This window comes from Erinaceus europaeus, chromosome 11, assembly GCF_950295315.1.
Source record: "Erinaceus europaeus chromosome 11, mEriEur2.1, whole genome shotgun sequence".
In the NCBI taxonomy this organism is placed as follows: domain Eukaryota; kingdom Metazoa; phylum Chordata; class Mammalia; order Eulipotyphla; family Erinaceidae; genus Erinaceus; species Erinaceus europaeus.
The window spans coordinates 79,232,521-79,256,330 of NC_080172.1; the positions used below are offsets into that span (position 1 = coordinate 79,232,521).

The following is a 23,810-nucleotide window of genomic DNA, read 5'->3' on the forward strand; positions in this document are numbered from 1 at the left end:
ACTAGGGCTAAAACATCAGGCCTTCCTTCATGGAACACAAGTGAGCAAACCTTTTCTTTTTTTTATCTCTTGTTTATTGGTTATCTTATAAATTTAATTTAGCCAGTTCCCTCAAGGATGATTTCTGATATTTTATATGTACTATGTGAGTATTATAATAGGATGTTTCTGTTCTTGATCTTTGTGCTGTTACCATACATTTTCACTGCATCTTTTTGTTTAAAGAGCTAATTATCTCTTAAAGATTTAAGAAAAAAGGGGGGCTGGGCAGTGGCACACTGCTTAAGTTCACATCACCATGCACAAGGACCAGGGTCTGAGCCCCCATTCCCCACCTGCAGGGAGAACACTTTAGGAGTGGAGAAGCAGGTCTGGAGGCATCTTGTCTGTCTCTCTGTCTCACCTTCCTTCTCAATTTCTCTCTATTCTGTGAAATAAAATAGAAGCAGAAGGAAAAAAAGAGGGGAGGGAATGGCTGCTAGGAACAGTGAATTCATAGTGCTGGCACTGAGCTCTGACCATAACATTGGTGGCAATAAAAAAAAAAAAAGATTTAAGAAATAAGAAAAATATCTTCAGGGCACACCTTGTTAAGCGCACGTTACAGTGTGCAAGTACTTGGATTCAAGCCCCTGGTCCCCACTTTCATGGGGAAAGCTTCCTGAGTGGTGAGGCAGGGCTGTTTGTGTGTCTCTTGTCTCTCTCTCTCTATCCCCCCTCCTCTTTTTTTTAAGTTAAACACATTTTCTTATTTTATGGAGACAGATTGAGAGGGAAAGGGAAGAGAGAGAGAGAGAAAGAAAAGTGACACCTGGAAGGAACACAGCATCACCAGTTGCAAAGCTTTCTCTCTTGCAGAAGGGGACTGGGTATTCCAACATTCAGCCCCCTGAACTTTTTCAAAGGAATAAGTTGAGGTGATTTTGAATTTTACTCATTAGTTTTCTGATGTTGATGGGTAAATGTTTGAATTCTAGTGGTCTTGAAGACTTAAGCTTTTGTGACTTTTTGTTTGAATAGCAGAAATCTGTTCTTTGTTATTACATCATATTGATTGAATAATCTTTTATGTTGTTACAGCTCTTTGTATAAAATAAAAACTTGATTTCACATGCATTGTTGTAGGGAACTTGGATGTTTAAATTTGCAAGAATCCAAGGTTCAAGCCTTTGGTCTCCACCTGTAGGGGAGAAATCTTCTGAGCAGTGAAGCTTCATAGTGTTGTGTCTGCCTGCCTGCCTCTCCTTCCTCTCCTCCTCTCCCTCCCTCCCTTCCTTCCTTACTTTTTTCCTCTCTCTCTCTCTCTATCTCTCTCTCTCTTCCTTCCTCTCCCCCCTCCCTCTTCTCAATCTGTCTTTGACCAGAATAAATAAAAATTTTAAAAAGCAAAACATATGTATTGTTGGTTCTCTTTATTGTATACTTTTATACTTTAAAAAAAATTATTAATGGATCAAGACAGAAATTGAGGGGAGGGTTAAGAGAGACAGACACCTGCAGCCCTACTTCACCACTCATGAAATTTTCCCCCTGCAGGTGGGGACCAGGAACCTAGTCCTTGCGCACTGTAATATGTGCACTTAACCAGGTGCGCTACCGCCTGGCTCCCTACTTTTATACTTTATACAGTTGGGGCCATATGGATATTTGAATTAATTAGCAAAGTTTTACTTTGTCTATGTGATACTTATTTTTAGACTCATTTTGTTCAACTTAAAAATTGGTGTTATATAATAGTTTTAAAGAGTAAATGTGATGACACATTAGAAATAATTTTCTATAAACTAGGTTAGAATATTCAGGTTTATTACTGAAATCCCATTTTTTATTATCCTTATAATTTTTTCTATTTGTGTTTACTTTATTTTTTTTTAATTTATTTATAAAAAGGAAACTGACTAAACCATAGGAGAAGAGGGGTACAACTCCACACAGTTCCCACCACCAGAACTCCCATGTCCCATCCCCTCCCCTGATAGCTTTCCTATTCTTTAACCCTCTGGAGTATGGACCTAAGGTCATTGTGGGATGCAGAAGGTAGAAGTTCTGGCTTCAGTAATTGCTTCCCAATGAACATGGGTGTTGACAGGTCGATCCATACTCCCAGCCTGCCTTTCTCTTTCCCTAGTGGGGAAGGGCTCTGGAAAATGGAGCTCCAGGACACATTGGTGGGCTTGTCTGTCCAGGGAAGTCTGGTTGGCATCATGCTAGCATCTGGAACTTGGCGGTTGAAAAGAGAGTTAATATACAAAGCCAAACAAATTGTTGAACATATTCTTATAAATTTTGCCAAATTCAGTTTTCATTGAAATTTTTAGACTATTAGCTCAGAAATACTATAAAACAAGAGAGGACATTTGTAGATATTTGTTTTTATGAAACCAGAATACTGCATAGTTTAAATCTGAGGTCTTTCTCAAGCAAATTCTATTATATAACTCACTGATCTAGCTCCCCAGCTAGCAAATGTCTACTATAAAGTTTTTTGCATTTCTTTCAAGTGACTTTTTTATTATTTGTAGTTTTAGGGTGATCTTTACTCTTGACCATTTGTCATTGAAATTCTTCTAAGAATAATATAAGATGATACTCAATTAGGTAAATTGTTAACTTTTGGGATGCAGATTTAACGTGATATTTATAACAATTTTTTTGTTAGTAAGTTAAGTAGATCAGGCCTTTTTGTGTAATTAGTAAAGGATCTAATTGCTGAAATAATTTAGTTTATTAAAAGTTGAATTTCACTAGTTTTTGAGACTCTTATGGAAGTTCATCAACTCAAATATAGTTTATAGGGTCAGGAGATGTGCTCAGTTAGAGCACTGGGGATGCATGTCTGAGGCCCCAGAAGACAAACCTAGGTTTAATCTCTAATTTTACCATCGATTAGAGCTGAGCAGTACTTTGGTCTTTTTTGATTATCTCTCATAAAAATAAAATAAGTCTTAAAAAATAGTTGTAGAGTGGCAATTTAAATCATCATCATAGACTTCCTTATTCCTGAAATAATAATAAGTATAATAGCTATATTGTTAACTATGTTGTAAGGTAGGTTAGATTTTCTTAAATTAATAATATAATGCTTGGTTTAGAGATGTATATTAGAATTTTTAAAAAAGCACAAATATCTACACGTGTGTTTACTAAATTACAGTGCTGTTAGAAATTGAGACTACCTTCTTGAGGTCAAAGACCTTAGCATCGATAGTACATCTTAAATAGTACATATGAATTAAGTATTTAATTATTCTTTAAATTTTTGTTATTATTATTAAATCATTATTTGACACAATACTGTTCAGTTCTGGTTTATGGTAGTGTTGGGGGTTGAACCCTGGGGGTTTTGGAGCCTCAGGCATGAAAGTCTTTTGCCTAACCATCATGCTTCTCCGAGATTCTTGAAGTGTCTTTGACCTCAATAGTTTGGTAATCTCATGAGCCATTTATTAATTAAAACATAAATAACAATTTTATTTCATAGGATTCTTCTGGTGCTCAAAAAGAGCTGTTTGTTTATTTTCTTATTTTTAGGAAATCTAGTTGAAGAAATAAGTACAGAACATCTAGAAATACTGTTTTTCCATAGTGGCTGCACCAATTTAACTATCAGCAGTGCACAAAAATTCTTTTTCTTCATATCCTTTCCAACAATTGTTAATTTCCTGTCTTTTTTTTTTTTTAATATACTTATGTTATCATTGCTTTGTTCTGGCATGTCATAGTGCAAGAGATCAGATCTAGGACCTCAGGCAAACAAGTCTTGTGTTCTAACGTACTATCTCCCAGACCTATTTCTTGTCTTTTTGATAATAACCATTCAAACAGATACCTCATTGGAGTTTTGATTTGCATTTTCCTGATGACCAGTGATGTACTCTTTACATGTGCCTATTGACTATCTGTATGTCTCTGGGAATATATCTATTTATCCCTTATTTTTCTATTGAATTCCATGAGTTTCTAAAATATTTTAAGAATATATTTTTAAAAAGATTATCTTTTTTTTTATTGGATAGAGACAGCCAGAAATCCAGAGGGAAGGGAGAGATAGAAAGGAAGAGAGACAGAGTGACACTTGCAACACTGTTTCACCACTTCCCCCCCTGCAGGTGGGGACTACACTCAACCAGGTGTGCCACTACCCAGCCCCATTAAGCCTTAAATTAATTTAATCTTAATTAATTAATTAAATCTTAAATTAATTTTGAGTTAGTTTTTATGTATGATATAAATGTAGGTGTTGGGGTTTCGTTTTTTTTTTCTCTTTCCCTTCCCCCCTTCTCTCCCTTCCTGAGACAGAACGCAGAGAGGGTGAAAGAGATCAGAACACCAGAGTTTGCTTCAATGTGGCCAGAATCTGGGCTTAAACTGGGGTCACACACATTACAGAGCATCATATTATATAGGTGAGCCAGTGTTCCAGGTGTACTTTGAGGCCTTCCTACTGTAATTTATGGGAAAGATTGTCTTTCCCTTTTGTATGTTCTTGGCTCTTTTGTTTTGTAAGTTAATAATATATGTATGAGTTTATTTGGGGGTATTCTCTATTGGTCTGTTTCTTTTTATACCAATTTCATACTCTTGATTATGATAATTTTGTCATATATAGGCATACCTTACTGCTGTAAACAGTTTAGTCCCAGGTCATTATAATAAAGTGACTAGCACAATAAAGGGATTCATAAATGTAGTAAGTGCAAAATATGGTTTAATAAATACTTCATTGCTTAAAGAAATGTTAACTAGTCATTTAAAAAATGTTTATTCTCTTTTGTTGCCCTTGTTTTATTGTTGTAGTTATTATTGTTGTTGATGTCATTGTTAGATAGGACAGAGAGAAATGGAGAGAGATGGGGAAGACAGGGAAAGAGAAAGATAGACACCTGCAGATCTGTTTAACGGCTTGTAAAGCGACTCCCTTGCAGGTGGGGAGCTGGGGGCTCGAACCCGGGATCCTTGAGCTGGTCCTTGTGCTTCGCGCCACCTGCGCTTAACCTGTTGTGCTACCGTCCGACTCCCTAACTAGCCATTTTATCCAAATAGAATTTGAGTTTTTGGTGAAGTAACTAAGGAGGTAAAAGACAGCTATCAAGGGGCCAAGCGGCAGTGCACCTGGTTGAACATGCACATTACCATGCTCAAGAAGCTTTAAACCCCAGATTCCCACCTGAGGAAACTTCACAAGTGATGCAGTGTTGCAGGTGTCTCTCTAGCCCTTACCCCCCTTAAGTTCTTTATGTCCTATCAAATAAAAGAGAAAAAGACAAAAAAAAAAAGAGAGAGAGAGAGAAGAAGATGGTTTTGTTCATGTGGAATCTAGAGAGTTGAAACACAAGAACTTACAAAGCAAAAGAAAAACAGTGGCTAGACAAACTAAGACATTGTAAGAACTGTGGTGGGCAAAATTCTTGTAACTGAAATGCATATTATTTACATTAATAAAGGGATTAAAAACTCCTGGCATACCAGTATATGAGAATATGAAGCTGTTTATTAAGTGAAATAAAGCAGTATGTGATGATTAAAAAAAGTACTTACACTATGTTAGTAATGAAATGAGGACATAGCTAAGTAGGGCATATAGTGTGATACTGTTATATGAATAGTAGCATGTATATTTTGGAAGGGACTATAACATTTGAAGTGATAAATTGAGGAGGTGATAGAAGTTCTGTATTTTTTTTTTGTCTTTAGACTTTAATTTCCTTATATTCACATGTAAAATTAATTGGATGCTATTAGTACTCTAATATACATACACTTTTACACATTTTTTGTTGTGGTGGTTGTGTTTGTTACCACCAAAGCAGTATTCAGCTCTGGCTTATGGTAGTTCAGGGTATTGAATCTGGGACTTTGGAGCCTCAGACATATGAGAGTCTCTTTGCATAACCATTAGGTTATCTACCCTTTTTCTAATATACATATACTTTTAAAAGATTGTTTGAGGAGTCGGGTGGTAGCGCAGTGGGTTAAGTGCACGTGGCGCAAAGCGCAAGGACCGGCCTAAGGATCCTGGTTCGAGCCCCCGGCTCCCCACCTCAGGGGAGTCACTTCACAGGCAGTGAAGCAGGTCTGTAGGTGTCTTTCTCCCACACCTCCGTCTTCCCCATCGCTCTCTATTTCTCTCTGTCCTATATAGCAATGACAACAATAATAATAACTACAACAACTATGAAAAAGGGCAACAAAGGGGAAAATAAATATTAAAAAAAAATTTTTGAAAAAGATTGTTTGACAGACACACCAGAGAACTGCTCAGTTGAGATACATGGTGGGTGCCAACTGTTGAATTTGGGGCCTCTGGGACCTCAGACATGCAAATCTGATAAAAAAAAAAAAAGGAAAGATTTATATTCTGAAGAGAAAGTATAGAATAAATATGCAGATTTGGTGTGCCAGCCTTATGCTAGCTCCCTGATCCTCCTATCGGCTTTCATTCTATGGGTGATGGCTGCCATGAAGTTTTTAATGTTTTCATGTATATAACTGTTACATGTTTTATTTTTTTAATGAAAATGATGTAAAAGGATGCACCACTGTTTTCTATGACTTGTATTTTAAGTTATTTTGTATATTATTGTTAACACTATGCTAACTTAATGGTATGCATAATACATAAATATTACATATCACATAAAATACACTTATATGTAGTAGCACCATTTCAAGGTTCATTTACATTGCTTTGTAATATTCCTCGATAAATAGTACCTCATCTATTGTTGGGCATTTGGGTCATTTACAGTTTTTGACTTTATTGCTCTGAGACAACTTTTTCAGATAGAAACAGAGTCTGGGGGTAAGGGATCATAGCACAGAAGCTTACCCTAGTGCTTGCAGGGGCCAGGCTTGAACTTGGGTTCGACTCATTGCAAAGCAGGTGAGCTCAAACTTGGGAATAGTTCTTACTTGCTTTGGAGCTACAGCATTTTCTAGCTAGGGGTATAGTAGCTAAATTGAGCTTTTGTGATGAATAGTGTTCATTCAGTAACAGAGAAGGGGAGGAAAAAAATAAAGAAGAAATTTTTTATCAATGTGATGAATACCAACTCTCACTTAAACTATGCTTTTATACTTAATTCATTTCTGTTGATCTGTCATATTTCTTTTTTCCGTAAGCCATTTTTTTATTTGTGACTAATAGTGGTTTATAAGATTGTAAAATAAGGGTATAATTCCACAGTACATCCACCACAAGGTCTGTGTCCTCACCCTCACAAATATAATCACCATAATTCTCACACATTGTTAGAGACAGTTTGTTTGCTTCTGTTTTGTTTTGATAATTTGATTTTTTTTTTATAGAGAGGATCTGACGAACTACTCTCAGGCAGTGTTCTCAGTAGTCCGAACTCTAATATGAGCAACATGGTTGTTACTGGTAAGTGTTATTCTCTTAAAGTATCATTATTTGCCATTTTGTGGGGTGAAATGTTGAAACTAATGTTTAATTGCTTTTACCAGAATATCATTTGTTTTTAAATGCTGTCTATTGAAACATTTTAGTAAAAATTTCATTTCTGCATGTATATGTGGAAAAACCTGAAGTTGTTAACTTCTGTGTATAAATGAAAGTCTGAGCCAACTTTTTTGGTCCTCCCCCCTTAAGTCCAGTATCGCTTTGAGGAAGTCTTGATTTACAGAATTTTTGTTCTCAATAGGGTACATTTCTACAAGAAAAAATAAAAAAGCATGTGTACACTATACTGAGTGAACTCTGATCCTTTGTTTTTACTCACAAAAGTCCCCTTCTACTCTTTGAACTTCCATTTTTGGTTTTGTGTTCGTGTATATTTCTTATCACATGATTCCTAAAGTACAGATAGTGAATGAGAGCTAAAAGATTCTACTACAATGATGTGTGTGCGTGCGTGTGCGCATGTGCGCACACATGCTTCCAATCATTCCTCTCTGCTATATTTTAGTTATTAAGGTTTGTTTAATATCATCTACTTGAAAATTTCAGGTGGTTTATTTAATTTTTTTTTATTGCTAGTATGTGAGGGATTGTTATTTTCAGATGCTTTCCTTGTATTCTCTCTCTTTTTGTCTCCAAGGTTATCTCAGTGTGGCACTACAAATCCACTGCTCCTGGTAGCCATTTTTTCTATTTTTTATTGGGCAAAACAGAAAATTGGAAGAAAAGAGGAGGGGAAAATAGAGCGGGGTAGGGGGAAGATGAGACACACCTGCAGACCTGCTTTGCTACAAAAATGTAACCCCCACCCACAGGAGGCTCAAACTCGGATCCTTGGGCGGGTCCTTGCGCTTCAAACTATGCCACCGTCTGGCCCCCAATGTGCTTCATATTATGTGTGCTTAACTGGGTGCACCACCACCTGGCTCCCACTTGAAGTTTACATTATTTACCAAAAATAATATTTTTGTTAACCCTTTCTGAAGTACTTGTTTGAGAATTAGTATTGGCAGAAAAAGGATTGTAAAAGACTTGGAAGTACTTTGATTTCCTACCATTTATTGCTTGTGTGCATGCATAACATAGCTTACGATACACATTCCTGATTTTTAAAGTAAACATTTCTGTTTAGTGAAGTAAAAGATAACATGAAGTACTTAACAAACACAGTTATATATTTGCTAGGAAATAAATTTGCCAGCACATTAGCAATGATTTTTCTGTCGTAATTACAAAACAGAACTACCTGACTGTGATTCTGATAGCTTAAGTGCCATGTGCAAAAAAAACCCTGAATAAGTAGGCTCATATATCTATAACTTTACTTTGCCAGATTCATGTTAAAACATGGATTGCTGGTAGAAATATCTTTTGAAGTTTATTATGTAGGGCTCTGACAAAATAAGTGATAGCAGCCTCTTACTCTGTCTTAAGTAAAAGGTATGCAATACTTTTATAATACATATAATACCTGGAATTGTACACATACCTGTAAGACTGTAATCCTTGAGATAAAGGAAACACATTAGGTGGGTTCCATGATCACTTTGACTTTCTTGGGTAACACAGAGTGGTGGAGCACAAGCAGAACATAGATATCTCACTGAACTAATGAATCTGAAATTGGAATTCATAGCTGCTCAGATACATGGAATTGTTGGAGAAAATCCAAAGAAAAAAAGGGAAATTGGCTATGGTGGTTGAGCATAAGACAGAGGCAGATTCTGTGTGTGGGTTCACTTCATTCAGATTTTTAAATAGTGGCTGGATTGTATTTGTACAGATTGAGGTTTATGGTTTGTCAGAAATGAGCTGCTTTGGAAATGAGAACAAGAATGGCCATCGCAGAGGCTGTGCATTGCTCTGATATGTCTGAGTTATGGGAAGTCAGAATGCAGACATCTTGCAAAGTGCCTCTGGTATTCAGTTTAGACTACAGAAAGCCTAACATTGAAAAGAAAGCATTACACACTATAATGCTATGTATAAAACACTAAACTGCCATCCATAAAACTAAAAAATTGAAATAGTGTAACCTGACAAGATAGTGAAAGATTTTCCAGTAATTGCCTGTTTATGTGAAGCAAACACCCCAAGGAAGACATGATTCGGTCTTATTGCAACTATTATCCACAGTGTGATAAACTATTATCCGCAGTATTATCTACATATGATCAAAAATGACAAACCATATGAAGAACTATGAAAATAATCTGGAAGCATTCAATAGGTGAAGATTCTAAAATGGCCTCAGCTATGTAATTGATAAAGATAAAAGTCTTTTTAAAGCTGTAAAAGATTGAAATTGAGTGGGCATGTGGAGAACTTAATGTGTAAATGAGAATTATAAAGAAAATATACAGAATAAATTCCTTAACTGAAAAACACCGCATTTGAAAAGAGAAATTTGCTGACTGGTCTTAACCATGTCAGAGACAACAGAGGAAACTAGAGAGAAATTTGAATACATATGAATAAAAATTACTCAATTTACCAGAGAGTACAAACCATGTCTTTTGCACAGTTAAGTAGTCTTGCTTGTATGATTGGAGATCCAGGAAGAGAATAAAGAGAATGAAACCAAATTTGTTTGTAATTGAAGTTTAAAATATCAAATTGAATCAATGGGCGCTCTACCAGGTGCACCACCACCTGAGTCCCCAAATTAAATCAGTGGAATCACACTTAACACACATAATTGTCAAAACATTGAAAACAAATGATAGAGATCATCTTAAATAGAAAAAGACATCTCACAGGATATAAACACCCTACCCTAAAAGGAGAAAACTTATTTATTTTAACTTTTTATTGGGGGGGATTAATGGTTTACAATAAATACAGTTGTTGACACATGGGTAAAATTTCTCACCCCACCATGATAGCTGTCTGTGAATATTCACCCTCAACCTAGGTCCTCCTCTACCATCCACCAAGGACCTCCTCTACCAAGCAGCAGGCCCTGAAAGATATCCCCTTGCTTCAGTCCTTTACTTTGGTACAATACACCAAACCTAGTCAAAATTACCATTTGTGTTTCCCCTTTCTGTTCTTATTTCTCTACCTCTGTCCATGAGTGACATCATCCCATATTCATCCTTCTCTTTCTGGTTTATCTCACTTTACATCATTCGTTCAAACTTCATCCAGGATGAGTAAAGATTAATTCATCATTCTTAATAGCTAAGTAGTAATCCATTGTGTATATGCTACAACTTTCTTAGCCACTCATCTGTTTTGGATACCTAGGTAGCTTCCAAGCTTTGGCTATTACAAATTGTGCTACTATGAATATTGATAAACATAGATCTTTTTGCATGAGTATGTTTGATTCCTTAAAATATATATTGCCTGTAAGTTCATGTCTATCCTTGTGAGTGTTCTCCAGATTGCTCTTCATAGGGGTTGGACTAATTTACATTCCCACCAGCTGTATAGGAGGGTTCCTTTTGCCCCCCACAACCTTTCCAGCATTTGTTGTGGTTGTTTCTAATATATGGCATTCTCACAGGGGTGAAGAGGTATCTCAGTGTCTTTATTTGCATTTCTTGACAGTCAGTGACATGAAGCATTTTTTTCATGTTTGTTGCCTTTTGGGTCTTTTCTTGATGAAAGTTGTTTGTATCCTCTCCCTACTTTTGGATGGAGTAATTTTTTTTTTCTCTGTGGTGAACTTTATGTATTTTGGTTACTAGCCTTTTGATATACAACATGTAAAGATCTTATCTCATTTTGTAAAGAGTCTATTTGGGTGGTGGTTCCTTCCACTATGCAGACATTCTCAATTTGATGTAGTCCAATTGGTTTACTTTTGTTACTGTTTTTTCTTGTGACTGGACTTGACTCATTGAAGATGCCTATAAAACTTAGATGAAAAAGAGTTCTGCCAATATTTTCCGCTAAATAAATACTAGATTATTTCTGGTCTAGCAAATGGTCCATGATCCATTTGGAGTTTACTTTATTATCTGGTGAAATGTAGTGAGTGATTCAGTTACATTCTTCTGTATGCTTCAACCTAGTTTTCCTAGCACCATTTGTTGAAGAGTCTCTTCCTTTTTCCACTTGGACCTCCTTGTCGAACTAGATATCCATAGGTATGGAGGCTCTGGTCTCTCAGTTCTATTCCATTGGTCAGTGTGTCTGTTTTTGTTCCAGTACTAGATGATTTTGTTTACAATAACCTTGTAATGTAGTTTGAGATCTGGGTGCGTGACGCCTCCACTTTTGTTTAATTTTTTTTATTTTCATTTTTATTGAGGGGGTTAATGATTCACACTGCAGTCATTGACATATGGATACAATTTCATTATATAATAGCCCCCCCCCCGAATTTTCTTCCTATTCACCCTCTCTCTCCTGCCCCAGAATCCTTTGCTTTGGTGCAGTACACCCTGTTCAGTTTTTTTTTTTTTTTAAAGATTGCTTTGGCAATTCTAGTTACAGATAAAGTATTGTAGTTTTTGTTCTGTTCTGTTCTCTTTACAAATTTTGGTTGGACCTCGATAGGGATTGTATTGAATTTGTATATGTCTCTGGGTAGAATAATTATTTTGACAATGTTAATTCTCCCAATCCATAAACATGGAATATTTTTCCACTTTTTTTTTATCATTTTCTATTCGCTGAATAATGACTCCTAATTTTCAATATGTAAGTCTTTTACTTCTTTTGTAGATTTTTTATTGTTTTTTCTGCTATAGTGAGTGGAACATATTTCTGGATTTCTTCTTCTGATGACAATGTTTGTGAAGAGAGATGTCACTGACTTTTGTATATTAAGTTTGTTGCCCAACACCATATTATGTTGCTTAATAATTTCCAGGAGCTTCCTTTCTTTAGGTATACCTTTCTTTTCTGTGTACACCATCTTACCATCTGTAAATAGTGAGAGTTTGACTTCTTCTCTTCCAATCTGTAATCCTTTAATTTCTCTTAATGGTTATGACAAGAACTTCCATGACTATGTTGAATAATAAGTGATGGTGGGCAGCCTTGCCTAGTACATGATCTTAGTGTGAATATGTTTCTCATAGTTGAGTATGAAGTTTACTATAGGTTTACTGTAGATAGATTTAGGAATCAACTAGATTTAGGAATTTTCCATCATTACTTTTTTTTTTTTTGTAGTAGTGTTTCAATTATGAAAGAGTGTTGGATTTTGTCAGATGCTTTGCTGGCATCTAACAAAACAACCATGTGTTTTTTTGTTTTTTGTTTTGTTTTGTTTTATTGATGTGGTGAGTCACATTGATTGAATAAATCATACTTGGTTATGATGTACAATCTACTTAATATACAGCTATATTCAGTTGGCTAGAATTTTGTTCAAGAATTTAGCATATATGTTCATCAGAGATACTGATCTCTAGTTCTTTCCTTTCTTCCTTTTAGTTTGGTTTTTGTTTCGTTTTGTTTTGTTTTGGTTGCTATATCTCTGTCTACTGAGACTACTAGGATGGTGTTGGCTTCATAGCATGTGTTAAGGAGTATTCTAGTGTCTTTAATATTTTGGAAGCCATAAAAACTATGGGTACTAACTCTTCATTAAAGGTTTTGTAGAAGGGGCCAGGCAGTGCACTTAGTTAGATGGACATACTACAGTATGCAAAAATGCTGGTTTTCCCCACATTCAGGTGGAAAGCTTTGAGTAATGAAGTAGAGCTACAGGTGTCTGTCTCACTTTCTCTCTCTATCTACCTCTCTGTCTCTATCCAATAATACATTTAAAAAAAAATTTTTTTTTTTTTTTGTAGAATACATCTGTAAAACCATCTGGGCCTTGACTTTTGGGTTCTTGAACTTTTCCATCTCTTCCAGGTTCTCTAGTTTGGGTGGCGTATAGTTCAAAGAAACCTTGCATGATACTTTGGATTTCTGTGGTTTCTTTTGTTCTGACTCCTTAGGAAGAGTCTTTAAGATCACCAGAAGAAGATTGCATGCCAACTTAACTAAGTGTATACATTGAAAAATGTTTATCAGTCCTTTAAATACCATTGAAAAACTATTTTGAACATACACATTTTAGTCTATGTTTTTTCATTTTATAGAGGTTTATATGACATAGTTACTAAAAATGGAAATTTTCTCTTGTAGCATTCTAAATTACATTAAATGATTAGAGACAGTAGACTTTGTAAAGTTGGCCTGTTGAAGCAGTATCTAAAAATACAAAGAAGTGTATTGATAGTTAAAAGCAAATAGAGATGGCTGTTGGAGGCTGACAACTTGTTTGGAAAAGCTGTTGCAGAATCCATCTTATTGGTAGGTGTCATTCTCCTCTATGATTCATCTGTTACGATTAGTAGAATTGGGAAAGAATCAGGCTGTAGATTCGTTGTTGTTTTGGGATGATATGGTAAATTTGATCTTCAGATCTTCAAACTACTAAAAATTTCTCCATACAAGCAATAAAACTTTTTACTTTATGTTTTTTAGAGTAACATTTAAAAATTTTCTTCAACTTTTCATTTGTATTCACAACTTGGTTTACACACGGCTTTTTTAAAAAAAAAATTTCTTTGTTGGAAAATTAATGGTTTACAGTCAACAGTAAAGTACAGTAGTTTGTACATACATAACATTTCCACATAACAATACAACCCCCACTAGGTCCTCCTCCTCTGCCATCATGTTTCAGGACCCGAACCCTCCTCCCTCCTCCCAGAGACTTTTGCTTTGGTGCAGTACATCAACACTAGTCCAAGTTCTGTTTAGACTTTTCCCTTCTGATCTTGTTTTTCAACTTCTGTCTATGAGTGAGATTGTCCCATATCCATCCTTTCGTTTCTGACTTATCTCACTTCACATGATATCTTCGAGCACCATCTAAGATGGGGTACAGAAGGTGAATTCACCATGAACCTGAGATTTAGGAGTTTCAAGAACAAGAGTCTCTTTGCATAACCATTAGGCCATTTACCCCTGTTCACATTTCTCAGTTTTCCATATAACAGTTCAGTGCCTCTCTAGATCCTCCTCTGCCATCATGTTCTAGGACCTGAATGCTCCTCCCCTACCCCAGATACCTTTACTTTGGTGCAGTACACAAGACCCCGTCCAAGTTCTGCTTTGTGTTTATTGTTCAAATATATATATATATATTTGGATTCATTTAATTGAAGTTGCCTTTAAAATGTAGATGGAAGAGTTCTGCCAATACTTTTTATCTAAGTATTTCATAGTTTCTGGTCTAACATCCAAGGGGTGTTGAAATCCCTACTGTTACTGTGTTACTGTTAATATATTGCTGTGGCTCTTTTAGTAGATGTTTGATATATTTAGATGGCCTCTCCTTGGGTGTATAGATGTTAATAATCATTAAGTACTTTTGATTGACTGATCCTCTGAGCAGTAAGTAATGTCCATCCCTATCTGCCGAGGGCCAGCCCCAGCAGGTAATAAGGGTATCTTGGAGGAGGAGGGACGTCGGCGAAGAATGAGAGACGAATTGATGCTGAATCAAGCTCAAGTAGACTTCTCTGTCATACTTCAGCAGAGCTTTATTTTTATAGTCTCATAAGGCTTATAGTCTCATAAGGCTTAGATCATTAAAACAAAAATCATCAAGGCTTTATTAATACAAAAATCACCAAGTAAGAACAGCACATAAAATCTGTTCCATTGTTTGATCAAGTAGTTCTGTTTTGTTCTTTTACTGAGAAGGCACCAAGGTGGTGCTGACCTGGCCAGTCTCTCCATTAAGTTTAGTTCTTTAGCTGGAATCCATCTTCTGTGTATGCTCACTTTGTGACCTAGGTTCTTGTAGTATTCCTGCATAAGGAAGTGGGAGAATAGTGGTGGGTGGTAGATTAAAAGGCCCATTGTATCTAGGCAGGTACCATAACTTTCCGTTAATTAATTGTGCTATGTAAGGTGGCCCCTCCACTGTGGGAACCACCAATCTTTCCCTGTATTTTAGGGGGAATACTAAAGGAAATGGTGTAGATAAAAGGGAAAACAGTTTTTCCTATTGGAGCCTCCTGAAAAATTCTATATAACTGATATTGCTTGTTCATTATGATCAGTCTTACAGAGTACAGTACAGGTTCTGTCATTACTTTTGTTATTGGTCAGGCTCTGAGCTTGGCCATAGGAAATATTATTAAGACCACTCAGAGCTTAATCCCAAGCCCTATACATGGCAAAAGGCAAGATGGTTTCAGTTTGGCCTAGAGAGTTCAGCCGTGCTGAACCTCCTGCGAAGCTGGTACTGTGTCAAGCAGCTTGCATGGTGGCACCTGTGGCATCTATCTTTTTAAATTTTATTTATTTTATAAAGGTCTATCATGTCAGATTGAGAATAACTGTTCCTGCCCTTTTTTTTGTGGTCTGTTGGCTTATATGGTGTTTTTCTACCCTTTAGCTTTGAGCCTGTGTTTGTCTTGTTGAGTTAGGTGGATTCCTACAGACAACATATGATTTGTGTTTTCTAGTCCATCTTCCTACTCTGTGCCTTTTAATAGGTGAATTCAGGCCACTAAGTTTGTTTCAAACTTTTTATTTAACATAAGACATAGATAGCTCTTCCATTCACTTTGAACTCTTAGAAGCCATTGTGGGATTATTATCTGTCCTCATTTAAATATTGTGACTTAGGGAAAAGGAATTCTGAACTGTCTGACTTAAAGCAACATTTAATTGATTAAATTCACTGTCTTATACATTGTTTGTGTCATCTCCATAAGATATCATAGCGACATTAAAGATCTTGATCATCATGACAAACATTTCATAATTTTTAAATATTGCAATAATTACCAAAACATGGTATAGAGACAGGAAGGTACAATGCAGTTCGAAAAAAATGTTTCTAGTAGACTTGTAGACAGAGTTGCCAGAGCCACTTTTGGGGGAAAAAAAAACCCAGTATGTGCCAAGTTAAATGGAAAAAAGTACCATAAAACAATGTATATCTCTATAAAGTCATGTACATACTAACTGAAACAAGTTGGGCGTTGTTAGTAGGTTGAGGATGAAGAATAGCAAGAGGAGAAGGGTTACAAGAAGCATAATAGAATTTGAAGATGATGAATACTCATATTCTCTGGTGAATATTGTATATATCGTGTTTCTTAAACTGTGGGTTACCTACTGAGAAATGGATTGTTTGGCTGTTTTGTCATTGTGGAAATATCAGAGTGGAATTACATAAATCTGGATGTTAGAGATTTTGTACACCTCAGTCATATGATATGTAGGTTGTTGTAATCATTGTGGACATGCATTTTTGACCTAAAAAGAAAGAAAATATGGGGACAAAACGCAGCTTGGTAAACTTAACCATTTAGGGATTGAATGAGTAAGTAGAATGTTTATCACTAGACAGGCTAGAAAGGAGAAATGAATTTTAACAATTACTCTAAGATTAATTTGCTAAGAGAAGACTTAGTGTCTTGACCGATTTAATAGATTTAGTTGGATCTTGGTAAGACAATGTTTAAGTGAAAGCTACATGTTAAAAAAAAAAACAAAACTATACAGAACTAAGGTCAGTCTGAATACTAGTTGTCTCAATAGAGGTGAAGGTGTTTGCTTTAGAATTGAAGTAGAAAATGTAGTTTAAATGATAGGTATTCAGATGAAAACATTTTCTGCATATTGCTTTGATTTCTTACATAGTTTATTTTAATGAAAGACAAGAACACTCACTGCTCAGATCTGGTTTTTTTTGTTTGTTTGTTTGTTTTTTTATGATCCCAGGGATTGAAACTGATACTCCTGGGGCATCAGATATGAAGTTTGGCTCACACACCAAACTACTGTGAGATTAGGATATCTTCCCTGGTACATGTGCTGCAGGGGACTAAACTCGGGACCTCCTGCTTGAGAGTCCAGTGCTTTATTTACTGTGGCACCATCCAGATCACTGTTCTTTGCTTTTTAACTCATATTTCATTCAAGTTTTTTTTTTTTTTAATGTATACATGCCTAGCCAATATACTAAAAAGAAAATTCCCTCAGATTGGTTTTGTATAGTATAGTACATTCTAGCTAAAAAAAATTTAGCTAGAACTTTTGGAAAAAAAAAATTCTTGTTCATTAGTTATCACTGCAGAAAAATGAAAACTACAGAAAGATGTCTGGTTCGTTCTCTTGCTCTTCCTATCTTTCTCATTAGTGAATTAATAAAGTCTTAAAAAAACACATAAAAATAAAGCAGATGACAATATGGGGTGACTTCTCAATGAACTATAGTCTATTGCGGCAGATTAGGGAACATAAAAAGTGGAAGGGAGAAACAGTCAGGTTGGAAGACTTAAGTTCTTGTAATGGAATAAGATGATGATTTGGCTGAGGGTGAAACGTACTGATAACTTACCTTGAGGAAATGTGGAAATGTCCAGCTACAACAACAGCAACAAGGAAAAAAAAAAAAAAGCACTTGTATGAAATCAAACTAGAAAATAAAAAAATTTTTAAAAAAAGATTTAAGTGTAACTTGACAAGTAAATTATCAAATTAGTTCACATCTTTTCTAGAGTAGGTATACCTTCCCTGATCCGATAAAATCACTACTCTTGCCATTCTCTTCCAAATCACAGTAGTTTCTTAAATATTATTTTGTTTTCCTTTCTAAAATTAAATATATATATCACAGAAACAAATAAGGGCAGGAAAGGAAAAAGAGACACCTATAGTCTACTCCACCATTTATGAAGCTTTCTCCTTGCACATGGGAATGGAGACTCCAATGAGGTCTTCAAATATGGGAACTTATGTGCTTTACTGGTTGTGCTATCACCTGGCCACGTCTGTTACACTTTTTCACAGTATTTAACCGCTATGAGAAATTGTCTGGCTTATGTACTGGTTACCTGTGCTTCTCCACTACACTGTAGGAGAGCGCTAGTAATCTTACTCCACTTGTCAGGGAAGTTATGTAGCAGGTGGAGTGCTACACTTATGTGTTAGGTCCAGGATTTAATTCCCAGCACCACATGCTAGAGTGAAGTGGCGCTCTGGTTTCAGTATTTTCTCTCTAAATAAATTTAAAACATTTTTTATTCTCCTGACATCAGCACATTACTTGGTTCTAGCATTTGGTGGTACTGGGGATTAAACCAATGACTTCTAGTGCCTCGTGCATCAAAGTGGTGTGTTGTCTCTATTTTTTCTCCCTAACCCAAATAAATAAGTAATATGTGTCCAACATCAGGCAGGACTGAATACATAAATAACTCAACAATCAAAATAATAAAAAGAAAACCCCATTGAAAAATGGGAGAAAGATATGGATAGAGTCTTCTCTGAAGAAAGATCCAAAGGCCAACAGGTTCAAAGTTACAGATGATCAGGAAAATACAAATGAGAACAACAGTGAGATACCACTTTACATCTGTTAAAATGACATACATCAGAAAAGACAGAAACACTAACTGTTGGAGAGGTTGTGGGAAGAAAGGGACACTCCTTCATTGCTAGTGGGGCTGTAAATTGGTCCAAACCCTATAGAGGTTCATCAGAACTGTAGAAATGGACCTGCCTTATGAATGAGCAGTCCCTCTCCTATGTATACTCACGGAAAAACAAAAATACCGATCTGAAAAGACCTATGCACACCAATGTTGATAGTAGCACATTTTTTAATAGCCCAAATTTGGAAGCAACCCAGATGCCCAACAGTTGAATAGTTAAGAAAGTTGTGGTACAGAGAGGGAGAGTGTGTGTTGGGGGTGGGGTATGGAGTACTGTTCTGCTCTTATGAGGAGGCCATCTCTTGCAATATAACTCAGAACTTGAAGGCATCATGTTGAGTGAGACAAGCCAGGAAGAAAAACCAGTACCAAATCATCTCACTTCTAGGTAAAACTTAATAAGGAACAATAGAATTTAAAAATAAATAAGGGAAAACACAAGGTGAAACTTGGATTAGGTGTGGCATATTGCACCAAAACAAAGGACCCTGGGGAAGTTGGGGTCCTGTTGTGTCTTCCAGACACCAATCAGGGGGGAAATGAGAGATTGTGTACGTGTTAAAGACTACATTGTAAAGCATTACGTCCCATAAAATAAATTAAAATAGAAAAATAAAATAAAACATTGCTGGGTGGGGGTAGATAGCATAACAGTTATGCAAAGAGACTCTCATGCCCGAGGCTCCAGAGTCCCAGAGTTCAATCCCCAGCACCACCATAAACCAGTGCTGCACAGTGCTCTGGTGTTTCTGTGTCTTTCTCTGCATCACTCTCAAAAATAAAAAATAAATAAAATAAAGGAAAAATAAAACATTGCTGAGCAAACTTGATACTTTATATTTGTTTAGAGACAATTTTCCAATGTGGAAAATTTCTGAAGATACTTAGAAACCAAGATAATTTATAGTTTTATAAATGTTGAATATTTTTAATATTCACAGCTCATGCTGAGTATCTTGGCAATCACATGTGCGTGCACACACATATTTATAATGAACCATATACACTAAGATATATAGGCGCTCTTAAAATGTGTTAAGATTCATTCATATTAGTATCTCAAATAATTTTGAGCTGTTGGAAGTTTTAAAACCTTTATATGGACTGCTGATTCTTCATTTTTATATGAAACATAATGCATTGGCACCTATAGAAAGGTTTTTTAGTTATGGTAGAAATGCACTAATTATTGATTAAAATATATCAGCTTATTTTAACAGTAACAGGTAATCAAGTTGAATGGCTTATCATATATAGAAATTGGCAAATATCTGATAGACTTATGGTAACATTAACAAATTAAAGCTTTATTGTAGTCATTAATCTTGTAGTCATATGTAAAAATATGTAGCAGTTCCACAATTTGAAGTGATTACAAAATACTTTTTTTGTTCTTTATTGGGGGGATTAATGACTTACAGTCAACAGTAAAACACAGTAGTTTATACATGTGTAACATGTTTCAGTTTTATACATAACAATTCAACCCCCTCTAGGTACTCCTCTGCCATCATGTTCCAGGTTCTCAACAAACCCCACCACCACTACCACCCAGTCCAACTTCTGCTTTGTCTTTTCTTTTTAACTTTTTTTTATTAGTGATTTAATAATGATCGAGAAGATTGTGGGATAAGAACGGTACAATTAATACAGTTCCCACCACTAGAGTGCCATATCCCATCCTCTTTACTGAAAGGTTCCCTATTCTTTATCCTTTTGGAGTATGGACCAAAGATCTTTCTGGTGTACAGGAGGTTGGAAGTCTGGCTTCTGTAATTGCTTTGCTGCTCTACATGGGCATTGACAGGTCAATCCATAACTCCAGTCTGTCTCTACCTTTCTTTTCTTAGTGGGATAGGGCCCTGGGGAGGTAGTTATCTGCCCAGGGAGGGAAGGTTGGGGTCTCTGTGAGTAAAATCATCCCATATTCATTCTTCTTATTCATCCTTCTCTTTCTGACTTGTCTATCTTAACATGATTCCAGCAATCTCCATCCAAGATGGGGTGAAGACCATGAAATCACTATTTTTAGTGGTTGAATAGTATTCCACTGTGTGTATATACCACAACTTACTCAGCCACTCATCTGTTGTTGGACATCTGGGTTGCTCCCAAATACTGTAAAAATATGTAGCAATTCCATAATTTGACTTAATTACAAAATAGTGTAGAGCATTTCATTTTTATCTCATTTTTAAAATATCCATATTGAACTGTTTATTCTAAAAATTAAAAATTTTATAATTTTACTTCAATTTTTCTATTTTCTTATAGTTTATTAGTCTGTAGTAAGTTGATGAAGTTTCAAGATAATTGTGTTTTTAGTTACCGTAATTTCTTTAATAAAATTGCATTTTAATTTGGTGTTTCTTGTTAACTATTAACATATACCATTCAGCAACATATTCACCCAATATGAATCTTAAGTAATTTGATAATTTAATTAATTTAATAATAATTGATGGTTATAAGTTTTTCCTTTCCTGTAAAAATGTCAGATTTATTTACTTAAAGCAATAGGAGTTCTCAGAAGTATTTCGATTCATTTTGTCAGTAGACTGGGAGGCTGTGGCCAAAGCAGTAGCTTACTGCATTGAGCACTTGCCTTGCCATTCCCTGGACCTAGGTTAGAGTCCTCGTACCATAAGGTAGATGCCACAGTCCTGGGGAAAATTTTGGTGCTATGGCACCCCTCCTTCTCTTTTCTCTCTCTTTTATTAAAATTAACTTTACTTATTCATTTTATTTACTTATTCATCATTTATTTTTACCAGAGCATTGTGGCTTACGATGGTGCTGAGGATTGAACCAGGGACTTTGTTACCTCAGGCATTAGTGTCTCTTTGCAGAACCATGTGCTATCTTACCCCACCCCCGGTTTAAATTTTTTGAAAATTGTTCAGCTCCACTCAACTGTGGTTATAAGTACTCTTAAAAACTAGTGTGTGTGTATATTTGCACATGCATGCATGCTAGTAAATAATACTAAGTTTTTTTTATGTCTTTCAGCCAATGGTAATGATAATAAAAAATTCAAAGGAGAAGATAAAATGGATGGTGCTCCTTCTCGTGTTCTTCATATTCGAAAATTGCCTGGTGAAGTGACAGAAACTGAAGTTATTGCTTTAGGCTTACCTTTTGGTAAGGTGACCAACATCCTTATGCTGAAAGGAAAAAATCAGGTATGCTTTGAGAATTTTTAAAATATTATGGCCCAAACTATTTACTAGGTGTGCATTAGCTGTTGTTTGAAAAAAAAAATAGAGATATATATATATAGTTACAGTAAGTTATATAATAGAAATTTTACTCTTGATTTATGTATTTATTTGGTAGCTATGTGAAGAAATGCATACTAAGCAATTAAGATGAATGGGTCACCATAATTTTCTAATTTTGCTTGTTTAGTGTAATTTAAAGTCATATTTTATTATAGGTTTTTTTTTTTGTAATATTAGAGTAAGTGTGGCAACTAGTAACATCTTTTTTTTTAATTTTTTAAATCTTTATTTGTTGGATAGAGACGGTCAGAAATTGAGAGGGAAGGGGGTGATAGAGGAGGAGAGAGATACCTGCAGCCCTGTGGGGGACCAGAGGCTCGAACCTGGGTCCTTGCGCACTGTAGCATGTGCACTCAACTAGGTGCACCACCACCTGGCCCCATCTTATTTTTAAACTTAACATAGGGAATATTTACTTGTAGCATTAGAAAACATTTTTAGTCCATAATAGTCTTTATTAAGTTAGATGTGCCTACTATACATCTAACAGTAGAGCATGGGTATATTAAATACAACATTTTGTTTTTAAAATTTTCAGTGACCTCATATAGAAAAATGTATGATATAATTTAGCATTAATATCAGCGAAAATCTGACATTTAATTTTCTCTTTGTCTATTAGCATTGTTTCAAAAAGGCTTTTGACACATCTTATGTTTTCTTGTTTAGCAGTGGTAAAAATTCTGATGCCTAGAAATAGTTAACACTTATTATTTCTAGATATTTCTTTACAGAAGAACATTTGTGGTCTATGGAAGTCTAAAGTCAGAAGTAGAGGGCAGTCACAATAGTTAACACTTATTATTTCTAGATATTTCTTTACAGAAGAACATTTGTGGTCTATGGAAGTCTAAAGTCAGAAGTAGAGGGCAGTCACACCATGTAGTCAAGAATCTCTTCTGAGATTAGTTTTAATTGTATACCTAAATTTCAGTAATGGCCTTTAAATTTTATTTATTAGATCATCTAAATGTAACTAGAAAAGTTGAAGTCTGATACTTTCCTAGATAGATGAATGGATTACATAGATACTGAAATCTATTTGAATTTAATTCATGGTTTTAAAATTTATGGTATTTAATTTTTCAGGCTTTTTTGGAACTAGCGACAGAAGAAGCAGCTATTACAATGGTTAATTATTATTCTGCTGTGACACCTCATCTTCGTAACCAACCAATTTATATACAGTACTCTAATCACAAAGAACTGAAAACAGATAATACATTAAACCAAGTAAGTATGTGTAGGTACATAACTGAAGTGACCTAGATCATATTAAGAATATAAACACAATAGTCAATTAAAAAAAAAAGATTGACTCGTTAGAAGATGCTTTTATGGGCATTTTCTTGCATTATAATACAAAATATCAGGTACTATGTTAATTCACAGAAAGTATATGTAGCCCTTTTTTCTTTTTGCCATCTGTTATTTCTGGGGCTTGGTGCCTATACAAGTCAATGAACCCTGGTGGTTTCTTTTCTTCCTTTTTTCTTTTTTGCACACAAGTCTTTTTACTGGGGGGATGAGTGGTTTACAGTAATCATGGAAAAAAAAGGACCTAAAAGCCTCCACCCCTCCCCAGAGTCCTTTGTTTTGATGTAATATGCCAAGTCTTTTTTTTTTTTCTTTCTCCCCCCACCCCCACCATCCCTTTAATAGAAGGTGAGAGAGATGTGGGTGAGAAAGTGA

At 35.5% G+C, this 23,810-nt stretch overlaps 1 protein-coding gene across 7 annotated transcripts in view; it reads left to right on the forward strand.

The window, feature by feature from the left end:
* PTBP2 (polypyrimidine tract binding protein 2) overlaps positions 1-23,810 on the forward strand; it is a 67,049-nt gene that overhangs the window by 19,180 nt on the left and 24,059 nt on the right. For all 7 annotated transcript variants that reach the window (XM_060202124.1, XM_060202122.1, XM_060202123.1 and 4 more), the window contains exons 3-5: positions 7,309-7,384; positions 21,847-22,019; positions 23,208-23,351. In XM_060202124.1, the coding sequence (XP_060058107.1) occupies positions 7,309-7,384; positions 21,847-22,019; positions 23,208-23,351 (393 nt within the window). The remainder of the gene's footprint in view (positions 1-7,308; positions 7,385-21,846; positions 22,020-23,207; positions 23,352-23,810) is intronic.